At 40.1% G+C, this 23,605-nt stretch overlaps 2 protein-coding genes across 5 annotated transcripts; both read right to left on the reverse strand.

Moving 5' to 3' along the window:
- Nucleotides 1-27: 27 nt before the first annotated feature.
- On the reverse strand, nt 28-8,844 carry rab34a (RAB34, member RAS oncogene family a). 4 transcript variants are annotated; one of them, XM_082503956.1, is made up of 12 exons: nt 8,765-8,838; nt 6,422-6,663; nt 4,703-4,799; nt 4,532-4,623; nt 4,377-4,442; nt 3,342-3,443; nt 3,192-3,256; nt 3,033-3,084; nt 2,860-2,941; nt 2,418-2,508; nt 951-1,058; nt 28-880 (listed from the first exon to the last, which is right to left on the reverse strand). In XM_082503956.1, the coding sequence occupies exons 3-12, from the start codon at nt 4,775-4,777 to the stop codon at nt 813-815; spliced, it is 801 nt and encodes a 266-aa protein (XP_082360082.1). In that variant the 5' UTR covers nt 4,778-4,799; nt 6,422-6,663; nt 8,765-8,838; the 3' UTR covers nt 28-812. The 4 variants fall into 4 exon arrangements, with proteins under 4 accessions (XP_082360082.1, XP_082360079.1, XP_082360080.1 ...); XM_082503953.1 differs by having other exon boundaries at nt 4,377-4,445; XM_082503954.1 differs by lacking the exon at nt 6,422-6,663 and having other exon boundaries at nt 4,377-4,445; nt 8,765-8,844.
- Nucleotides 8,845-10,054: 1,210 nt separating this feature from the next.
- tlcd1 (TLC domain containing 1) lies at nt 10,055-18,616 on the reverse strand. Its single transcript, XM_082501846.1, has 4 exons — nt 17,983-18,616; nt 17,002-17,084; nt 14,575-14,657; nt 10,055-13,233 (listed from the first exon to the last, which is right to left on the reverse strand). The coding sequence occupies exons 1-4, from the start codon at nt 18,186-18,188 to the stop codon at nt 12,835-12,837; spliced, it is 771 nt and encodes a 256-aa protein (XP_082357972.1). The 5' UTR covers nt 18,189-18,616; the 3' UTR covers nt 10,055-12,834.
- Between the last annotated feature and the right edge of the window lie 4,989 nt (nt 18,617-23,605).

The raw sequence follows: 23,605 nt of genomic DNA on the forward strand, positions 1-23,605 counted from the left end.
AAGGTTCAGCAAAGAAGGCAAAGCACAGAAATTTTATAATAAATGTATAGATATATTTTTTAAGAAATACAGTGAGCTCATAGAATAGCTGGCTTTTTTTTTTTTTTGATTTATTCTATTTTAAATAACCGAAACAATTTCTATTCTATTATTTAATGTCCTAACAACATGTAAAGCTCACCATGGGAAAATGAAAAATATGAAAACCACATTAGTTTTGATACTGACCATAAAAGTCTGTGATAAATTTGATTGTAAACAGAAAGAATATACCTTTCAAGTATCTTCATTACAAATATGGCTCCCAGTCTTTGGTCTGGGACCTCAGCGTGCGATGGATAAACGGAGAAGATGATGAACAAGATATAAAAACAAGAACAAATTTTCTTTTTAGCCTCTAACAAATATAACTGGTCACTTTAATGCAATGAAAAAAAAAGAAGAGCCAAAAAAACAAATTCAACACGAGCAGAATATGACTGTTAAAATAAACTACAGCAGCAACAAGATTTAAGATTGAATTGAAGCCCTAAGTGAAACGAGACTCTTTCTGGCAGGACGGGAACATTTTGTGTGTAATTCCTGTGTCACTCCACAAGAATCTGCACACACATCCCGTGGAGGAAAAAGCTTTCTAGGCCAGGAAAAACTGAAATTAAAACATGTCAGGAAGGGAAACATCTGAATCCCTCCTCCCTCCCCGACCACAGAAATCCTTCCCGCTGAGCTGGACGGCAGCCGTGGTCATTTTCCACTCAGAAAACTCCTCGCTTTCAGTCCGTACCATCGATTTTAACCTCCTGCTCCCATCCTTACTGACAGCAGTTGGACTGTTTCTTCTTCGATGCAGCGTACAGATTGTTAGAATTGCTGTTAATCCCTGAAAGCAAAGCTTAGTTTTAAAGCGTGCGACAACTACTTTTGTGATTTGGGATTGTCTGGATACTCACTGACAACATCTCCGATTTGCCTTGATCCGCTTTTCTCCAGCTCAGCAAGAACGTTGGTCTCAAACGCTAATGATGCAACCCGAAAGAAAAACTCTCTCACGTTTTCCCCTGCAGCAGATACAGAGAGCATCTGTCAGGGCCTGTGTGAAAACTACTGCTGGGGGACTTTATATTTAAACAGACTTAAGGAGAAGCACTGGAGGTCTATAAAGAAACTAAAGCTAGCTCAATAGGCTTTGGACAAGTAAATCTTTTTATTTTTTTCTGTAGTTTTGTCTCTGTGCATCGTAGGATTTAAATCAAACAATCAAAATGACAGTCAAATGCAGAGCTTTAGCTTTTATTTAGGTGGTTTTAAAAACTATGCATCAACTGTCCATGAATGACAGTGAACCTATACAAAGCTGCTGGTTTTCAGAGAATCAAAAGCTACCTGACAAACCAACATGACTTTGAATACAGGGATTGTTTTTCCTTTGCAGTCTATGACTGAAAGCATAGATCTCATTCTTCCAGGCTTTTACTGCCGCCCTCTGTTGGTGCTCGTTTCAGGGTCTCTGCCTTCAGATCAGGCGATGGACTCCTGGTACTGAAGGACATACCACTCAGAAACTCATGGTTTGCTTCTGCAGTATGCTTTGGCTCATTATCCAATTGCACTGAGGTGTTTGGGTGAATCTGAGCACAGAGTAAAGCCCTGTACACTTCAGAATTCATCCCGCAACTTCTATCAGCAGCCACGTCATCATACGTGCACATGCCGTAACACTGCCTCTGTATCTGATGGATGAAGTGGCACACTTCAAATCATGAGCTGTTTCTGTTTCTCCATACCTGTCTCTTATCATCATTCTGGTACAAGTTTATCTTGATTTCAGCTGTCTGAAGATTATTTTTCAGAGCTCTGCAGGCTGTTTTGGATGTTTTCTGGCAAAATCTAATCTGGACTTCTTGTTCTTGAGAGTAATCAGTGGGTTCCATCTTGAAATGAACCCACACTCCTCGAGTGTTCTTGACCTGGTTAGATGTTGTCAAGTTGTTTTTCATAAACAAGGACAAAGTTTGAAAGCATCTACTTTAGTTGTCTTCTGTGGATTTTCAGGCCTTCTAGTGATGCTGAGCTTTCCAGTGCATTCGACTTGGCCACTGCTAAAGCTTTTGTTCTCTCTGAATATTTTCTGGTAATAAACAGCAACAAACACATTTTTTTAATCTTTCTAGATTACAGTAGCTGTTATTCAAGCAGTGTAATACAGACTTAGGTGCAAATTTGGTAACTCTGGAACTGAACACTTTGCATTTACTACCAAAATATTTTCATGTAAACAATCGACTGCAGCGTCTTTCCCTGAGGAACAGTGTAAACAAAAACCAAAAGCTATTCTGGCTGAAGCTATAGAAATATTTTTCATCTCTAACACCTTTTGGAGGCAACCGCTTTACTTGTATTAAAATCCAAACGCTCACCTGTCAGCGATGAAACCGCCCAATACTCAGCTTGGATCTCGTTTGCTAGTTTGAGGGCATCTTGTTCAATCTGGGAATACTGAGCAGGTGACTGTGAGACAAACCAGAGCATACAACACATTAGCAATAAGAAAACAAACACAACTGTTTATTTTATTGTATCATGTTTACTGACTAACTCATAAAAACAATGTCTTCCTAGCAACCGAGCTAGCTTAAGTACGGCTGTTTAAATACATAATGTCTTAGAAACGTTCCTGTGTGTGATTTCCACCTCGGTCACAACCACTTTAGGGTGTAGTAAAGGAGGAGAAACATTCCTGAGGTTCGAGCTTGGATACGCTTTGTGCTCCTGGCACCTATCCAAGCATTCACATTTGACTCCAGTATATACAACAGAAATGTCCGCAGGCACGTCCACTTTAAACAGTAAAAGACGTACGCTGAGGTCCTTCTTGGTGCCCACGAGGAACAGCTGAACAGCGGTGGGGTCGTTCTCTTTCAAAGCGTCTTCGAGCCACTGCCTTTAGATGGAAAAAGACTGCATTAAATCCACCAGCTGGGACAACAATGAGATAAAGGCACACAAATGTTATTCTTATATTATATATTTACCTTACATGGCCCAGAGAGGCAATATCATTTACATCAAACACGATTATAACAACTGGAAGAGAAGAAGAGATCATTTTACTGCGTTAGCAGCTGGGAAAGCGACTGATATTTTATTCCTTGGAAACAGTGTTTTAAACGGAGAGACTGATGGAAACTTACCCTGGGCTCCTCTGTAGTATGTAGAAGCAATGCACTTGAACCTCTCTTGGCCTGCGGTGTCCCACCTTTAACACACAGAGAGCGGCTGACGAGCATAATCAGAGTGACTTTTTTTGTATTAATGCATTACATTTTCCGGATCAGACTTACAGCTGCAGGCTGAAAGGAACACCCAGCACCTCGAAGCGCTCCATCTCAAAGTCAACACCGATTGTTGCTTTGTAGTTCTTGTCAAAGGTATCCTTGCAAAACCTTAAAAAAAAAAAAAATCTATTGCAAATATATGCACTTATGGTCGGCAGCAGACTACATCATTTGGACAGGTGACCAACTCTGACAGGGGGGCATTCAAGAAAAAACACAGAAAATTGCTATGCTTATTTACACCCATACATGCACAGAGAAATTTAGCACAAAGTGCAAAAAGATCTGTGTTAGATTGCAGAGGCAAAGGAGCTTAGCAATTTTCAGTAGGTTCACGCTTCGAAACTAGCTGCACACGCTGATAAATGGCCTGTTTTTAGTTTCAAAGAGACATGAGGGGTCCTTTATAAAGTCTGACCAAAGTTGTGGGGGCACATTGAGTTTACTGGGTGGGCCTGGATCCCCAGGTCCCGATCATAAAACCGACACTGCCTGCATTTGTTAATAAAACAAAGTATCTAATGTATGATCATGGCAGACGCATAAAGGAACTTATTACAGAAAAATAAACTACAAGTGACAAAACGTGACACGGTTGTACTGCAATTTAAAACGTTACAGTCTCAAACTGTGTACTTCCATACATGTGGTAGATGTTGTACTGCATGCAGCGAGGCTCTCTAAGTGGTCCAAAACTTGTGTTTTGCTCATGCGCAGAAGTGACGGGACCACAAACCATCAAAGATTATCATCTTTCCTAACAAGCATTATTTTTGGTGTTGTGGTCACAAACACAGCCATTACAAAGCATAAGTACAGTAAAGCATATCAGGGCTGGAAATAGATGCCCCATTTTTATGTTTTCTACCTTTTTTTCATGCTTTTAACAACTGCTTCATACTTTTTTGATTACCGTGAAACCTAAAGCAATTGTAACACAGGTTAAGTATTGTGCTTCCTTGAACTCCCTCTGAGTTATTCATTTCCCCAAATTCCCTCTCGCCTTGCAGTCACATATGAAGCGAGTGTGTCTTAGTTTACCTATTAATCAGGCAGGTTTTCCCCACAGCCAGATCCCCCACCACGATGACCTTGGATATTTTAAATCTGCTGAGAAGAATAAGAGAAGCAGCAGCAAGTAAATAAGAGCCACATAAAGCAGATCGCATACAGCAGCTTCACACTGCGGCACTCACCCCACAGTGCCGGTCCGCTGCTCCTGACACGCAGTCTTTACTTTATTGTTGAAATCATTTTTAGTGTGGATGGCTGCCTCTTTTCGGAAACACTGAAGAGAGGAGGGCGGGATCGTGAAGATGTGAACTTTTCTAGAAAGATAAGCAGGCAACTGGGGTCACTGATTTTACCTGAGGGAGCTGAGCGATGACTCGGTCCCGTCGAATAGGAGGAAGGACGCTCATGGCTGAAATGCGGACGGACATGAGGCCTCAAGGAAAACAGCAGCTGGACAGAAAGACAGAGGGAGCGGTGTAAACAGTCTGCTGTTTATCTTTAAAGCCACCCAAGTTAAACGAAAAATCTACCGAGACAGAAACGGGTTTAGTTGACCGAGTATACAAGGCAAATTCTAACCAGCATTAAAGTCAATATTTGGCATAAGCGCCTTTATTTTTCAACAATCTGAACTCTCTTAGGGAAGTTTTCTTGTCAATGCTTTAAGTAGTCTTTAGGGATAGTTCTCTAGGCTTCTTGAAGCATTCAAGGCTTTTCTTTGGGTGCTGGCTGCCTTTCACTCTGTTCTTTTGTCAACATGAACCCACACTGCTTCAGTAATGTTGAGATCCAGGCTCTCGAGAGGTGAAGCCATGATCTATAGTGTTCCATTGTGCGTTTCAAGATGTTACTACATTGTGGATGAATCTCTGTTGCTGTGTTAGTATTTCCATCAGCTTTAATATGATCGCCAACACCACTGGCTTGTCACCGATTTTCAGTTCAGTTCTTTTTGACAGCCACCTTTCCACTGAGACTATTTCTTTAGTGAACCACAGATCTCTCTCAGGTATTGATATTTTTATTTTTTAAGGAGGTGACTTTCAGATTCGGTTCATCTGCCGTAAATATCTTACTTCTACTTCTGTTGTGCTCTACGTAGATTTTCTTAAGCACACACGGCACACCATCCTGAGATATGCAACTTTTCAGCTAATAGTTCTTTAAGAATCACCTGGTTGGTGCAAGGCTGCTATTTTTTGTCTGTCAAGCTGTGTTATTTTTGATAACTTTCATAGATTCAGCTAACAAAGTGGCAACAAATAATCCTAATAACAAAGGGCTAAAAAGGTTTCTGTTATGTGTACACTCGTTCATCCCTCGATTTAGGTGCCTTTTTGTGCTTGAATGATTCATAGGTCAGCGTAGAGTGACTTAAACACAAATATATTCCCGTGAAATTAAAGGACTGGACTGAAAATGGGTGAAAAAGCTTAAGAAAGACCACTTAAAAAGAACAAAAGTCACCTTGGAAGAAAAATATAAAGAAAATCAAAGGTGGCTCGAGTCTTTAGCACAAACTGTAGTTAACTAAAACTATTATGCTGATTATTATTAGAAATCCCCAATTTATTGTCTGTTGACCACGTCTGCACCGAAGTTCGGATAAGAAGGTAATAAAAACAAGTGCTTAATTAGCCGTAGCTTTCTGAATGTGGGATACATCAGCTCACGCAGTTTTTCCTCTAACTTCTTTCAGGTTTGTTTGTTTTCGTTTCCCAGGCTACCAGGACATAGACAGTACCACAATTAGCCAGCCTCTTTAAAATGTTATTTTCCTAGAAATAGACGCGACCATGTAGACAACAGCAACAGTTTGTAAAACCAGACAACTGTGATCGGCCCTGATCCCCTCAGTGCGTGGATCACATTTAATCCTATTGTTCATCAGAGCTTCACGAAAAGAGGAAGAACGCTGTTTTTATATAGTCTAACATATAGCGGAAACCTGAAGACTGGGCATCAAGTTGAAGGAGGAGCGCTGAAGTTACCCCCGAAGAAGAAAAACCGCAGGAGTTACTCAGAGTTAACTCCTGAAAAGCAGCAGCGGGTTTGGAGATGTTACGGGATACCTCAGAGTCTCCGTATGGTCCGCTCGGTCCTCTTTCCTCCTCTGTTCTGCTTGTATTCGTCCTCTAACAAAGACGCTCTTCACTGTAAATCAATTCAGCTCCATTGTTAACTATGAATGTGTGTGAAGATGAAACGGATGAGCGGAAGTTGTGGGGATCGGCAGACTGGCACCGCTGCAGCTGCTGACTCAGGTCCCTGGATTTAGTTTTTCCTCCCACATTTTTCCCTGCTCGCCCCCCTGCTGGAGGAAAGAGGAATGATCGGATATAAGGGGCTCTGTCACTTACTTTGTTAACTTTGCTTGTTTGTTTTTCTTTGTTACACTTATGTGATTTTTTTTTACTATAATAGAAACCATGTTTAAAGGTCACAATGCGGGAAATCCTTCTGCATGCACAACAACAGCCCAAAAACAAAAACTACTGTACATATCTTCTATTTCCATTTTATAATACCACCCACTTTCACCTAATTCCACGTAACTCGAGTATTGCTTACTTTTAATGTCTTCGTTTTTTCCCCACAGAGGAAAAAAACTATAACTTCCTGTCCTTCAATACTGACTCTTCTGCTACAGAGGGCGCCATAACACTCTTTTGAATATCTGTCTAGTTGTAAGCGCAATAAATAGTAGTTAAATTTCTAACAGACATAAATCACTTGCTTGCGTTATTATATTATGTCACATATAGCAGTGCAGGCCTACATACATACACAAACTTGCACATACTAGATTTGTCTTTACGATGCAGCGACGTGTCTTATTAAAATATGAGGCAGGGATGAAAAAGTTATTGCTGATGTTTTTATGTATTTTTGTGTGTCTAATATCCTTGTTGATATTGGCAAATAGGCAGCATTTGTATGGAAAGGTTATACAGAAAATAAACAAACGCCTAATATCATAAGTAGTATCCTTATGATTCTCCATCATTGTACTCACTGTTTTCTATATTCAATCCAGTCTTTTTTGATCTCTAGAAATATACTTACATAACTTTTATGTCATTTTTTTCTACTTTCCTCTTGGTTATATCTTTCTTGAATTTTTTTAAAATCTCAATCATAATTTTTACCTGGATAAATTAAGGATAATGTAATAGTCCCTTAGCCAAAAATTAATTGCATTAATTGCAATTCCAGCTTGTGATAAAAAATTATCTTCCTGGCACAAAATCGTTTCATATCATTCATAAGATTTATGTTTGACAGATTCTAAGCTAACAATCGTTTTACAACAGTTTACATACCAGAAATCATTTTTTAAAATGTCAGCAAACTTTCAGTTAGTAAACAGATGACTTTTACAGGCAGGTTAGTTACTGTCAAATGGGTTCATTTTAATGAGTCATGCATTATTTCCAGCAACAGCAATGATATGTTTGCTCAGTAATAATAATAAAAAAGACATCCCATTGCTCGCTTACACTATCAACACATCCCTTTATTCTTCTCATCCCTATGATGTTCATAGTACACATGTAAATAAAGCTCCGGTTGCAGTGCTCAACATGTTTTTATTTTGTTTTACTTTTTGGTTTCATGTAATGTTTTCAAACAGTTCAACACATATCAGTAAACACAAAAATTGATTCTGTGCAGGTTGGCACACAAACTATGTGCTGTGTGCTAAAAGCATTAATGTGTTCCCCTCTCAGAATGGAGAAACATGACAAGATAATATTTTTCTGAGGTAAGCGTTGTTCAGCAAGTGAAATTTGATAAACTGGAATGTAATATCTTGATTCATTCATTCAAATCAGAGACTGGATCTATATCTTGATCTATCTATATCTATATCTTTGTATAAGGTATTCAAAACTTTTTTTTTGTTATTTAAAGGTTAGATGTGGAGAAACCTGTGGACTGGCTGTGGTGTTTAGGTCAACGCTAGGTCGCATAAAGGGAAGCAGACATTGATTTATTTTTAAAACGATGACACTGATTAGATTCATTCACCGAATTGTACCTTTTATAGCTTTATTATTTCTGGAAGTTAGAAATCAGCCTATAGCTCATGTAACATCTGCTTCTATCCTGTCATACTCCGTTTCCCTCATCCATAATGAGCAACAGCACGGGTCAGCTGAACACATCCTACACAAAGAAAAATCTTCTGGAGGTCACAAAACAATTATTTGACATATTTCTATGTGATTCTGTTCCTCACTCTGCCGGCCACACCCCTTGACAGGTCACCTAGACAACCACGTACACACATACTACAACACTAGAAACCACCAAGTATCCCACAACATGTAAGCTTCACCTGGAAAAGCCCAGACTGGCACTGTAATACCGAACAATGTGTTTGTTAAATGTGTATCATATTTGAGCCTCACCCCCTTCCTCATTCAGAGTGCACCCTCGATTCCTTTCCTCCGGTGTTAGTCCCGCCCACCGGGAGATGCAAGCGGAGGAACCGAGGAAGAGACACATCAGCCAATAGTCAAATGTGCTTTAGATGCTTTCTAAAAATGGGAGACGTGAACCGGAAGTATCTGTGTGTCAGCTGGTGGAATTCTCTAAATTTTAAGGAAAGGCGCTTCAATGCTTCCTTTATTATCTTCTTTGACATCGGATGCACTGGACGATCGTTTTTTGTTGTTGTTGTTGTTGTTTTAGGAAATGAGATTACCCGATCACGTCCCATAATCACAGCAACATGCCACCCGACAGCGTGATTAACACTGCGTTTTCAATCGCTTCAAGCTTTGTTAAACCCACAGGTGAATGCAGATGTGAGATTTGCTTCTCATCATGTTGTCGCAGGAAGAATCCATATATTAAAAATCTTAATGAATAAATGAACGGAGATTATGACCCATAACAAAATGATACAAGTAAATTCATGCAGTTTGTGTTAATTATGTTCACTGCTACAGTGCACCCTTTAGGATCATTTATTTATAGAGGAGTTATAGCAGGTCCAGGTGAAGGAGCACATATGAGTTAACTGATCTTAGGTGTGAATGTCAGTATATATCCAGTCTTTGTGTGTTAGCCCTGCAAAAGTCTAGCAATCTGGGTGGACCCTGCCTCTTGCCCTATGACTGCTGGAGTTAGGTTCCAGGTTCCCGTGACCCTGAATTTGACCGCAGTCAAGGAGAGGAGACCAAGCAACAGGCATTTATAAAGCATGTCAATCAAATATGACACGTGACACAACTACTGCTTGTTTTATCATCTCAGACCTGTGTTATTTTTAAATAAATTCACTGCATAACACAGTGGGACAATCACACAGATAAAAATTGGGAAAGGAGGAAAGCTTCACAAAGATAAATGAAAACATGAAATAAAAAGGGGCAAGGGCAGTTTGTGTATCAAAGCTGTGTGCAAAGCCTCAATAAGGGCATAAAAACAGAATCTAGTTTTCTCACAAAAATCCCTTTTGATGAAGGTAAAAACACTTCTGCAAAGAATATACCTGTGCATCCTTTGTTATTTATAGGTCGTCTGGCAAGCGTCTCACCCAGACATGATTTAGGAAGTGAGACATCCGTCAACAAAGATTATTTTCCAGGTCACAGCCGGGACGGAGGAGACGAGGAGGCACAAATCAGAGAAAGCCTTTAAACTCACACTGACTGTTCATCAATAAAAGACAAAATGACACGTCATCACCTCTGTGATTTTAAATACAATCTTTATTTTCATGGTATCACTCAACAATCCAAAATACACAGTTCCTAAAAAAAAAGACAGTTGTTGCTTAAATACAAGATATATTTTACATTATTGTGTTCAGGGTCGCATGGATTTTCTGTATGCTTGTCTCTATATTACGCACCACTCTGCGGCATATCTATACTTCCTTATTCACAAAGGCACGGAGGCAAAGGCACTGTAGCACAGCTCAGACACTCTGTCCAGGTCTGTTTGGACTTTCTTGGCATCAGTTGAAATAGAAAATGAAATGTACTTATTGTTAGGTTTTCAAATGTCACTGCACTTATGATTCATGGCATGGTTTTAGTCCACTAATGGTCAACAACTATGGACACTTCTTTTATAATATATCAAAAGGGAATGCACACCGAAGGACATTATGTACAAAGTGCTATACATATATATATACAGTTTAGGAACAAAGAGGAAGAGAGAACACATCTTCTGTTTCAAGGTCTTTAAAAGAAGATCTTTTCTGTAAAAGTATTATTTTGAAAACAAGCAACAAGATACATCTGACTGGGATTGTGCTGCTGCCTGCTCTCCATGGAGGCTTTCCCAGTTTCCAAAGAGCTACTGTTAGATGGCAGGAAGATCCAGCTCCACTTGAGTCAAATACAAACAGATTTAATATGACAACCACAAGAGTACCATAAATTATCCCACATTATTGTGTATTACACTTCAGTTTGACAACACTGTGTATTATGCACCCGTCTTTTGACAGTCCAGCATCTCTTCAGCCACAAATGGCTTCATAAAGACAAAGGGAGAGGTCCACTCTATTTACACATATAATTAAAATGAATGCTAAAATTCAAAGTCCAAGATCAGAAATTTCCTAATAGCAAGAGGAAAGCTGATCATGATTTTCCCGACGTAAAAAAAACCTGCTACCCATGCAAATGTTAAACATGTAGCAACACAGAGCAAGGTTGTTAGCAACTGTAAAATACAATTTCCAGTTTTTTTATTTTTCTGATAAACTACGCATTTGTCAATGGACATTCTTATGAAAAAAATCAACAACACTCTTCTGGTGTTTTACTTTCTGCAAGGGTGGGCACACAAGAATCTGTTTTTAATTTAGTGACATTTAGTGTATTTAGTCATCAGAGGGTTTACATGATGTGGCATAGACATCCATCTGCCCTCCAAGTGGCTATGACCACATGGACTTCACTGCAAAGGCAAGGGCATCTCCTTGCTATGCATCCCCCAAGCAGGTGTGATAAAACTGCTCGTCCATGGTCCCTACAGCTGTGCATGTCCAAAACAAATACCATCATTTACTGTCTTAGTAATATCAGGTCTTACTAAGACAGCAAATGTTTGTTGAAATATGAATTAATGTATGAATTCTATAACAGCAAAGACAGTGATTTAAGTATATCTAACAGGAATAAATAATATTTTTAAAAACCTCATTTTGGAGCAGTCTGTAAACCTTTTAAATATTTTTACCCAGTTTGACTGTTGAATTCATACATAATGTTTGAAATTAAAGTTAATTTAAATAATGCATAAAAAATATGTCCTTAAATAAGTCCCTGGAAACATTTCAAGGCTGCAAAGCTGTGAGATAACAAGAAGGACATTGTAATGACCTAAAAGTCAAACTTTTGCTTGAAATATTAAAGATCTGCATCATGCAAGTGATTGCTCTGAGTTTCATGAAAAGGTTGCAATTACTCTTATATCTGTAAGCTAATAATTATAAATCTAGTTAATACTGACTGGCTAAACTAACTATAACCTACTGACAAGTAGATTTGTTTGTTTAACCCAGGGGTCTCAAACTTGCGGCCCAGGGGACCACTTGCGGCCCACGTCACCCCTACTTGCGGCCCGTGTATTGACATGAAGAAATACAATGCAACTTGGCCCTTGAAGTTTGGTTTGTTTGTTTTTTTTGTACAACTTGAACACTAAAGTGGCCCTCCGATGAGATGACAGTGCCAGCAGGGGCCCACACCTCATTTAAGTTTGAGACCCCTGGTTTAACCTGTATGAAATTCCAAGTGTGAAAACATTATTTCTAATCTTAATGCAAATCAAAGCTAACTGCTGTTAGATGAAGTTTCATATCTGCTTGACAGCTTTTATCAAAGTTTTTGATTAAAAATATAGTACTCAAAATCTTAGACCTGACATGATGCTTAACTTTAACATTTAAGCAATGGTTTAACACTTTTTGAAAAATTAATTTAACCCCCACTAACATCTGGAAACTATCTGGGCTACCATACGTAGCATACATAAAGAGGAGAAAATACTGGCAAATTAAATATTTTTGCTCAAATTCAACAACTGTTAAAAAACAAGAACAAAAAAGCAACTATTTGTTAATTTACATGAGTACTTTTTTGTTTGTTTGTTGGACAGAGCCAGGCTAACCGTTTCCCTCCTGGTTCCACGCTAGGCTAAGCTAACCAGCTGCTTGCCGTAGCTTCATATTTATTGTACTGGTATGAAAACGCTGGTTTTATGGTTTATTCTAACCAGACTCTTGGTAGGTAAACCACTAAGGGTCTTTTACAAAACCTCAATTTATTCTGTAAAAGTTATGATACAAAAAGACATTTTAAATACGCTAATAGTGGTAACATCCCTAGGGTTTGGACTTTTTGTGGCAGTATGTTCTTTGGCAGAGAGACACGATAAGGAAACCTGCCGTCATGAGAAACGCTGTCAGTAACAAAATGACAAAACTATAAAAGACCCGTAAACCTTTCCCCTGTCAATCACTAATAAACTTTTTGGTGTTGTTGTTATGCATCCCATTCTGTCCTGCACAGCTCCGTGGAAAGAAGTCTGCACGGAGCAAGCGGTAGAAATAAATTAGGATCATAATATTCATCACCATCATAGAAACAAGAAAGTATCCACCGTGGTCCAGCCAGGAGTAGTTGTGGATAATAAACCAAGTGAGGTAGAACTGGGTGGTGAGGCGAAACATAACGTAGGTGAACAGGTTGGTGAGCTTGTTGACGTAGTACAAGGTGGAAGACTGAGCACTCGCCAGCTTCAGCATCAGCCTCAGATGCAGGGTGACGCTGTTGACCTCCACAAAGAGGGCGATTACAGCGCCGGCTACATAGAGCTGAGTGTACAGGGCATACAGGAAACACCAAATCACCTGAGGACGAGACAGACATAGAGGGTGGTGCAGGTGTTTGTACTAATAGCTAATCTCTTGTGGATTGTGATCTCATTGTTTGCTTTTCTTTGCAGCTCAATTGCTTTTATTGTTTGCTTTGGGACTTTGTCAGTGCATGTCCAGATTCAATCTAAGAATATGTACTATACTCAGTGGAAAACCATGATTTTTCCAACATTAAAAGTAATCGCCGGGTAATATTAAAGGATTTAAAGCAGTAGATAATTTAACAGCTATAATAATCCTTTGTTCAGAGTACATTATAAACAAACCTTACACTTTGGTAGGTAAAACTGAGTTAGACCACTTTTGCCTACAGAACTGCCTTAATTCTTGATGGCATAGATTCAACAAAGTGCTGGAAACATTCCTTAGAGGTTTTGGTTGATATTGACCTGACAGCGTCACACAGTTGCAGATTTGTCAGCTGCATATACATGATGAGAATCTCCCATTGCACCACATTCCAAAGCTGCTCAATTGGATTGAGATTTGGTGACTATGGAGGGCGCTTGAGTAAAGTGAACTCATTATTGTCTTCAATAAACAAATTTGAGATTATTTGAGCTTTGTGATATGTCTTGTTATCCCACTGGAAGCAGCCATCAGAGCACAGGAACAGTGTGGTCATAAAAGGACTGATATGGTCAGTAGCAAAATTCTGCTAAGCTGTTGTGTTAAAATTAAGCTTAGCTGGTACCAAGGGGCCCAAACTGTGCCAAGAAACTATCTCTCATGCCATTACACCACCAGCTGGCTGAGCTGTTGCTATTTTTTCATAACCTCATTTTGACCCTATCATCCAAATGTTGCAGCAGAAATCCAGGCAACATTTTTCAAATCTTCTGTTGTCTACTTTCGGTGAACCTGTGCAAATTATAGTCTTATTTTCTTGTTCTTAGCTTCATCCGGTGTGGTCTTCTGCTGATGTAGCCCATCTGCTTCAAGGTTCAATGTGTTGTGATCTCGGATATGCTCTTCTGCATACCTTGGTTGTACCAAGTGTTTCTTTGAGCAACTATTGCCTTCCTATCATATCAAAGCAGTCTGGCCATGCTCTTAATCTCTAACATCAACATGACATTTTCTCCCAGAGAACTGCCACTCATTGGATATTCTCTCTTTTTTGGGTCATTCTCTATAAAACCTTAGAATATCTGGGAAAACCCAGTAGTTCAAGAGTATGCAGGTTACCCTGACACTACCTTCTTTTTAATGGCTGGCTGGATTTAACATTATGACTTAAATTTTTGACTAAACCAGAGAACAAAACCTCGATCAAGTTAAGAACTCATAACAGTCACAGGCATATTGTCTTACCAGTGCATGATGGAGTAAAAATTCCCACGATCCTTTTGCATGTCCCGAGAGGATGATATCAGTTGCATCATGCACAAAGTAGCCTGTAAGGAAAAAGAAAAATTCTAAGATTTTGTCTGTGTTTTACTGCTCACTGTAACAAAAGCTTTCCTGAAAATGTTTCCCTGGTGTATTTTGCATATGGGGTGTTTAATTTGCAATAGGGTAATTTTGTTAAAGTCTAGCACCAACCAAAAATGAGAAAAACATGACTGACCCCTGTATTGAAATGATTTTGTACCAGTTCCATAGTTAGAAGAAGAGCACTTAAAGGTGTTTACATGTGAGGTCACAGCAGTTGTTTCTTATACTGATCTCATGGTCACTAGACACCTTTGGGTATATGATAGTATATTTTCAATGGTAGCTGTCATTACATGCGAAGCTTATCAGTTTACTGCAATTCAATACAGTTTCCACCAGCATGTTTCATATACAAAGACTTCTATCATGTCAAAGAATGCAAACCAGTAGGTTAAAACTGCCGACTGAAAAAGAAAGTAAAGATGTCAGGCTTTCATGTGTAAAGATAAGTAAGTAAGTAAGGATCATCTGCCTCAGCCTGTTCCCTGTAAAACACTCCCTTCTATCTGGCAGGCTTTTCACTGCATCGAGAAAATAAGCCGCAGAACACTCAGTAATAATAATAGTTAGTTACAGCCCTCACTGTAGTGAAACTGTCGCTGACCAACCGCATAAAGTGTGAGAGTCACATTCTCCTTCACTTCAATAAATCTCTGCAGCCGTCCGAAGGCAGCGGGACACATTATGCACGACTGTCTGCTGTGGTTGCCTTCATTAAATTATGTGCTGATCACAGCAGTCTGCTACAGAGCAGCAGCATACACGTCTACACAGCAGACTAGTTGATTAAGTATTTTCCCTGCTATGCAGGAGATGGCAGATCAATGTGTGTTGTGACCTCTCTCACACAGTCCTGTGCAGGTTTTTCACCTTTTTATGTCTTAGCTTTTAAATGCATTTAGACTGTAAAGCAGAGGGCACGCTATCTTCCCAAGAAGCAAAGCCGCATCATCATCATCATAATTCCAGCCCCTTATTTCTGAGGCATAGAGATACCTACCATATTTGGATGAGAAATAATTGAAAATCCACAAAGTGACTCAGTTCTCCATTAACCATAACTGACACACAAGTGATTATGAAACCATGTATCCAATCATAAAAAGATAACACAAGAATGAGCATAATCATTATTCCTGCTATGAAGATCTTTTACAACATGAAGTAAACAACAGTTTAGCAAACTAATATTTTAGTTACTTGACAATTGCATCAGTCTTCTTTTAGCACATAAATATTGAAAGAATACGTCAGTAATCGCTTAATCTGTTAGATAAAGCTCCCATTTAATTCTTACATCATGCACTAAAAGATAAATTTCTCAGATGCTAGTTTTAAGAATATTTGAGGCCACAAAGCCGGGTTTCCCTTCCATCCATTTACGGTCATCCAGACACAGCAACACTAAGTGCTGAATTAGTGTTGAGCTAATCTGACAGCAGAGTTAAACGTTTCTCGCCATCATCATTTTTAGAAGTTGCCAGCTAAACAGTTCAGTTATTAAACTGTGTCGACCTCATTCAGCTGGAGGTTTTCTAGTGACTAAGGGTCCCTTTGTACTATAGTATGACTGGCACTCTGCAGCTACGGAGACGCACAACAAGTCCCTCTGTTAAAGAAAATGACCTCCAGTATCTGGTGTGACTGGCCTCAGGGGCACTTATAGCTGTTTGCAGTAGTTACGGTAAATCTTTACAGATTTGTGTCTTCGTAGTAATGCAGAGACACATTGTTTAAACTACACACAGCAGAGCTCGACCTGATCGATGAGTTCTTGGGGGGACTATCTTTGGTGTCCATGGTGATTGAGGGGAGCCGCCCATTTAACTGGAAAGATTCCCTTCTGGGAAAAAGGTGAGAAGTATCTGTTGGCTGCTTCTCTAATGACAGGCAAAGCGGAATTTTACGTGCCCAAAATAATTGCAGTTTGATCAAGTAATGGAAGAAGAATTTTTCATCAGTCAACATCTCTCCCACATTTCTCTCAAACATTAAACTGGAGCTGCAATCGACATAAAACTAATGTACTACTAAAAATGTATTTTACTGGTTTCAGTTTCTCAGACATGAGGGTTTTTTTTCTTTTTGGACCTTTAGACAGTTAGATATAATAACATATATAATATGACGATTTTTATAACTTTTAACAGGAAAAATGATTCATCATCAGATTCCATGACAAAAGTAGCCCTATATAACTATACTTTCCCAGTATACAACTACTGGGATGCATAACTATGAAGAAATATATGTCAATTTTGCAGTACCCTTAGCTTTTTTTTAATCCATTATGTGTTTACTGACCTGTGGAGACGCAGACAAGCAGGTAGGATAGAGGGGTGTGGTACGAGTGGATGTCGCTCAGCGTCTCTGGCCAAACCACCACACTGGAGAAGGATACATGTTATGGATAGATGGTTCTGAATTTGCCTCACTCAGACATACATGGGCTCACTCCTGGAGAGAAAAGCCTGACTAAGCAGAGACATTAACATCAGCTGTTATTGAGGGTTTTTTATTTCATGTTCTACCATTTTAATCTCTAGCTCCTCTCTGTTATTCTTTACCATTCTTTGAAGTTTGCCATAAGGGGAACACCTTTAAAAGCAAAGGTTCCTCTGTTCCCCCTCCTTGAATAAACAAGCCACGAAAGAATAACTGTTAATAAATGGCTGGTAGACCTTATCTGATATGTAAAGCAGTTTGCTAAACCCCTTACTTTGAATTGGAAAACGTGTTTTTTCACCCACTTAAGCAGTCAAGTGACTGCAAATTCAAATGGTCACATGTTTAGCAAACTGAATGGAGCTGACAGCTTCAAAGTTTGACCTTGATCCCATTTCTTAATGTTAAAAGATGAGTCATGAGCTCAGACCCGCCCAACATAACTCTTTTTCAAAATGCTTTCACAAGAACGGTTAAGCCAGCAGGTTTTTCCAGTTGATATATCAGCAGTCTGTTGCTTCATTGGGTCTGCCTGCCGGTTGAGGCTGAAACGATTCCTTTCCTTACAAACCTCTGAGTTGTGCATGAATGATACAAACAGCAATAAGAGCTGTATGTGTCTGTTTCATACTGTACAGTGGCAATTCCCTCCCCACTTGAAAATGCCATTCTCTCCCCCATCCCTCACCCTGTGTGAATATGCCCTTCTCATCCTGGCTGCCACAGGCTGTCACTGTTGCGCACACACCCCTACACATGACACATCATGTGCATTGTCAATAGACAATGGTGTCCCAGTGTGGATGGACAGGCAGATGTGTGCGTTGGAAGGACACTTACCAGGTCAGGGCCCAAATCCCAGTCAGCACTGAGTGCACCATAGAGACGGAGAGGTTCTTCCACTTCCAGGAGCGGAAGGCATCCTGCTTTACCACCTTGGGCACGGGCAGCCTTTGGAGCAGCTGGTGGGCCAACCTGAAAATCAAAGAGCACACCAGTACTGACGGGCCTGGGTGACTCTTGAGCACAGGAAGCAGGGCCTCCATACTCTCCTTCCCACCCCGCTGTCTCTTGGCGCCTGCTCTTAATGAGCTCCCTCCCTTCGTCCCCCTGACGTTTTTTGTTTTGTTTTTTTACGCCCCTGTCAGCGTCTCCTCGGCCCCAGTGATGAGCGAATATATGCGTTAAGAGATAGGAGCGTTGTCCAGGCCAGGGAAAAGAGACGCAGCTGCTGCTGCAGGAGATGATCCTAAGCTTCTTTTTCTTTTTTCCCCCCAAATCTCTGCAGAGCTGATTTCCAACTGATGCTGCAGCCTTTTTTTTTTCGTTTCACGTTTTCAGCGTGTCGAGCCTGAAGAGGTGGGCTTGGAGGGGATTCCGGTTACAGCTCATTCCAATGCGACGGTGTTTGTCTTCACGCTGCGCCTCGTAACGTTATGTCCCGCCGCTCTCACCCCGCCTGTCTGTGGATCACGAAGGGGGAGTGGTGGAGAGGGAGAGCGGGGTGGGTGGTGCCGTCGCTGCTGCGCCCTTAAAACCAGAGAAACGAAAGACCAGAGGCTGCGATTAGATTTCACAAGAAGAACGGTAGCACTGATCCACCGCGGTCACAGATCCTGCTAAAATGTGGATTTGTGCTCGTGCTGTCGAAAACAAAAATAAGCATAGGAATGTTTGGCACATAGACACGCAGGAGGCGCCGCTCCTTCGTGCGTAAATAACGCGCTGCGCGTAAAAGCGTTTAATTTGTGAATGAGTGTGTTGGGTACAAAGCTGCAAATAAAGCTGAAAAACCCAATCTGTTGGCTACATATCAATATTACCAATAATTATCTAATCGCAATTCTAGCAAAATCCAAGCACAATATTAAAATAGTCCCTTATATGAGAGCTTATTACATCATTGTCGTTTTTATATTCACAGTGGTTTCATTGAAGAGTGCGCATTTCTCTTTACTGATAACACCATGAACAGTTGTTAGTAATATTATTACCGGCTGTGTTCAGCCGCAGCTGTCAAATTAACGTAAATATGTCCAAACAACGACTTAAAAATAAGCTTTAGCGTTTTCAGAGTGTGTAGCTCCATCTTTAGAAAAAAAAATACAGCCAGGCGCTAGCATGAAAACACACCAGGAGATGGAGACAAAACCTTACACGATGACCTCACATCGCAACCAACAATTATGTGTCACTCAGTTTTTTATAAGACCACCAGGGGGTACCTTACTCTCTAAACTCTACCCTGGAGAAGGGCCGTTGAGACATCCTGAAAAATTCGTCTTTAATAATCTGCATTAATAAAATTATTCCAAAACGGCACATGTCTTTCTGGTAAATAAAAGCCATGTCTGGATGCATCTGAATCCACGAAATTCTTTTTTTACCTTTTGAAAGCAAACTTCAAATGTGAAAGATGAACAATACAATTAATCTGCTTATACCCAGAGGACAAAGCTCCCTGTAACCAGACACCCTGGAGTTAAAGAGAGAGAGAAATGTAATTTAACACCACTGTTTGTGTTTCCTGGTCCCCTCCCTGTAGTTTTCTTTTTTTTTTTTTTTTGTTCTTTTGCAGTGTGAGATGCTGGAATCCTTTTTGCTCTCATAGTTTTTTTAGGCACAGGAACCTGTAATTCCTCACAGCTTCAGGTTTCCAGAAAAAATACTTCAGCCTGCAGATGCAGAAGCCCCTGGTTTCATACAAGAGAAGCTGCTGCTGCTCTTTTGCTATTTAGGTCTTGAGAAGGTCTCCCAATATCATGTGATCTGTTTTAGATGAGAATCTTTCTGTCTGGCTCAGAGTGAACCATATTGATCTTGATTTTCTTTCTCCTGACGGCTGTTGAGAAACAGCTACAGTGGAGACTGTGAGCAGCCAGAAGAAAGAAAATCTAGAGGTCAGCTGAATTCAGCGATTGCATCGTGAATAGCAAACAAAAGCAGGTCTATCTTAATCAGAAAGAGATTTAATTTCACTGTTGGGCCTGAATGTGGCACTGAAGGGTCTAGTAAATAGAATGTTTTTGGTAATGTAAGTGTTTTTAATGTTTCGTTACATTTCTAATAGTTGTACTGACTTTCTCACGTAGTTTGGGGGAAATCTGAGACACTAGTTTACATTTGTTACATTACAAAATTAAGACACTTTACCCTACTGCCTACTGGTGATGGCCAGAGGGGCCGATGGCGCGATATGGCAGCCTCGCCTCTGTCAGTCTGCCCCAGGGCAGCTGTGGCTACAACCGTAGCTTGTCTCCACCAGTGTGTGAATGTGAGAGTGAATGAATAGTGGCATTGTAAAGCGCTTTGGGTGCCTTGAAAAGCGCTATATAAATCCAATCCATTATTATTATTATTATAAAATTTTGAGCAGAAGCGGGTAATCCACACCTTAGCATGATCCAACAAAGCTTTTTGTTATGTCAGGAGTGCTTTTTTTCAGTCCCAGTAAATTTTCAGTTGGGGTCAAGTCACACGACTGTGGAGGGAAAGCCACAGCTTCAGTAGTGTTTGGTCTTCTTTGGTTTTCAGTTAGTTCTTTCAGTGTTTTGATGTGTGTTTGGGGTCAGTGTTCAGCTGTAGTAGTAATTCTTCTACACAAAGATGCAAACCAGAGGGTGGAGCATGTCTCTAAAGAATGGAGTACTGCTTCTTCTTGCTCAGGGTGGAGTCCATTCTGTGTCCAGCTGCAGCAATGTTTTACTATGTGCTTAACTCACTGTGGTATCATTCTCTCTCCCATTTGTTTCCTCACGCAGACCCTTTTGTTACTGCCACAGATCTCATCATCACTCAGTATCTTCCATCACCCACAGCATTTGGTTTTGTTCTAAATGCTGCTTGTCCTCTGAGTCCACACAGCCTTCTTTTTGACTGTGCTTTTGCTGATTGGAGTCTTTTTGTTCTTGTGTTTGAAAAATCTGCCTGTGTGAGGAAAATGTTTTTCTTCCTCTCAGTGAGCAAAGCTTGTCTTCTGGTGGTGTGCCTACTTTTTCTTCTGCCTGACTGTGAGAAAACTGATGCAATTTCAAAGTGTTTTAGAGTGCCATACACGAGATTAGACACTGTGAAAGGGCCTCTTTGCTCAGAGTCTAACATTCTGCTGAGTTCTGATGCCATGTACCCCACTATCATAACGCTACTTAGCAGAGTACTACTGGAAACTTGAGGCCATATTTATACTGTATAAACAGCTGCAAGGTGATTTACTTTATAAAAGTCTCTGTTGAGTAGATCGAATCAACATTGGCAATACAACTGTCTTGCTTTGACTTATTTTCTGACTTTAAAAGCTGCCTACAATATATATACAATACAAAATAGGGAAAATGTCCTGTGTGGGTTTTTTTTTTTTTTTTTTTTTGATTTTTTAAACCATTTTCATTCAGCATGTGCCAACACAAACACAACTCTATGCGAGAGCTTCTTTTTTTGTATCTTTTATTGCAATTATATATGTTATGTGTACCAATGTTCATTAAAAATAATTTTCCTTATTTCGCTGCCATTTTTAGGGGGGTCACCAAAGTGAGTCATCTGCCTTCATCCCACCTTATTCCTGCTGCATCCATTTATCTTTTCTGTGCTCTTCCGCTGGGAGCTCCATATTCAACATCCTCTGTCCAGTGTATCCACTATCCCTCCTTGGCTCTCCCAGACTTGTCTTGTCGTTTCAAATTTTGTCCATTCTGGTCACATCCAATGAAAATCTCACATCTTCAACTTTGCCACCTCCAGCTCAGCCTGCCACCAGACATCATAGCATGACTCACTACCATCTCTTTCACTTTTATTGCTATCCTTTTGTTGAAATCACCTCTAACTCTCTCCTCCACCCACTCCACCCTGCATGTACTCTCTTCTTTACCTCTCTTCTGCAATGTCCATTGCTTTGGATGGTTGACCCCAGGTATTTACCTCATCTACCTTTTCTACATATTCTCCTTGCATGTTCACATTTCAACCTGCCTCCTTTCATTCACTCAATCGTAATCTATTTAGCTTCTATTGCCCTTCATTCCTCTACTCTCCAGGGCATGCCTCCACCTCTCCAGGCTCTCTTTCACTTGCTCCCTACTCTCACCACAGATCACAATGCTGTCTGCAAACATTATAGACCACAGAGACTCCTGCGTGACCTCATCTGTCAACCTGTCAATCACCACTGAAAACAAAGAGCCCAGAGCTGATACCTGAGGTAATCCTAGTCCCACCTTGAACATATCTGTCACTCCTACCACACACCTCACCACTGTCTCGGTCCTCACACATGTCTTGCACAATCTTCACATTCTTCACTGCCACTCCTGACTTCCTCTTGCCGTTCCATTAAAAATTATAAAGAAAGATATTAAGATGAGTATTCATAAGCAGTTCCTCCTTTTTATCACATAAGTATTACCTTTCCTTACCTTTACCTTTATTACCTTTCCTAGAAATTTAAGGAAGTTTTTACACAAACGCAAAGAAACATGTCAACATAACCTTCTTCACAGCAGGCGTTCATAGGCAACATTTCAGTCCTGACTAATCTGTTGTCAAAGCTTATGATGCCAAGTGTGAAAAAGGGCTGGATGTTCAAGATATCTCTAAAAACAACTTTACTCCCCCACAATTTCTCATCATGTGTCATGAGAGATCTTTGGAGATTAGTAACAGATAATGCTCTTCAGGTGAGGTTTCATACCTGAGGTTTAGCGACAGTTTCACTGTCCTGCACCGTGCATTCCTGGACACTGACTCTCAAGCATCAGCTGACAGGAGGCAAAATATGTCACTTAGCTGGTCTGAGGAATGCCATATACACTTCAGGGCTGCTTTATGTGTTCTTTGTTGAGATATCATGTTCCTGAAAAAGAGCGAGGTATTGTGTTTTGGACTCACCCTCTACTCACCTATCTCTACATCACCTTTAGTGTCATTTAAAAATCTTGCAGGGAAATTGCAGGGTAAGGTTGAGTTACATGCAGATGACTGTTTGTGGTAATGTACCATTATTTCAGACTGATGATGATAGTGAAGGTATGTACTTTAGCACAGAGCAAGCTTTGTCACAGCACAAAGCATTTATTATTGAGGCAAAGAGGGGAAACAGTGCTGATACAGCTCCCTTCCTGCTTGTCTCAGGCAAGGGAAAGGTGCTTTATAATCACCAGGTGTCTGGATGTAAGAGTGCAATAGCTGTCCAAGCTCAAGAAGCTCTACTAATCTCATCCGTCAGACTAGTTCTCATTTCCATTTCCTTTTCACTTTCATTTCAATTTACTTGTTTCCTGGCACAAGTGCATGGCCGGATATTTCACAGAAAATAAGCTCTGCGTTTTGCGTTTTGACAATACAGTCCACGATTTATGGTATAATTTCCCAAGTGTTACTATGTTTTTTTTAATGTTTAAATTAAGTGTGAGTTTTTACTGGTAGGTGTAGTTAGACAATGGAGTAACAACAGAAAAGAAAAAGA

Source organism: Aulonocara stuartgranti (genome assembly GCF_965226115.1).
Source record: "Aulonocara stuartgranti genome assembly, chromosome: 14".
Taxonomy (NCBI): Eukaryota; Metazoa; Chordata; class Actinopteri; order Cichliformes; family Cichlidae; genus Aulonocara; species Aulonocara stuartgranti.

Coding starts and splice junctions, on each gene's coding strand:
- rab34a (XM_082503954.1), bottom strand. CDS start 4,777: ATGTCCGTCCGCATTTCAGCCATGAGCGTCCTTCCTCCTATTCGACGG. Junction 4,624..4,702: donor TCATCGCTCAGCTCCCTCAG/GTAAAATCAGTG, acceptor TCCTCTCTTCAG/TGTTTCCGAAAAGAGGCAGC. Junction 3,085..3,191: donor ATACTACAGAGGAGCCCAGG/GTAAGTTTCCAT, acceptor CTTCTCTTCCAG/TTGTTATAATCGTGTTTGAT.
- tlcd1 (XM_082501846.1), bottom strand. CDS start 18,188: ATGGAGGCCCTGCTTCCTGTGCTCAAGAGTCACCCAGGCCCGTCAGTA. Junction 17,085..17,982: donor GGGATTTGGGCCCTGACCTG/GTAAGTGTCCTT, acceptor ATCCTTCTCCAG/TGTGGTGGTTTGGCCAGAGA. Junction 13,234..14,574: donor TTTTACTCCATCATGCACTG/GTAAGACAATAT, acceptor TCTCGTCCTCAG/GTGATTTGGTGTTTCCTGTA.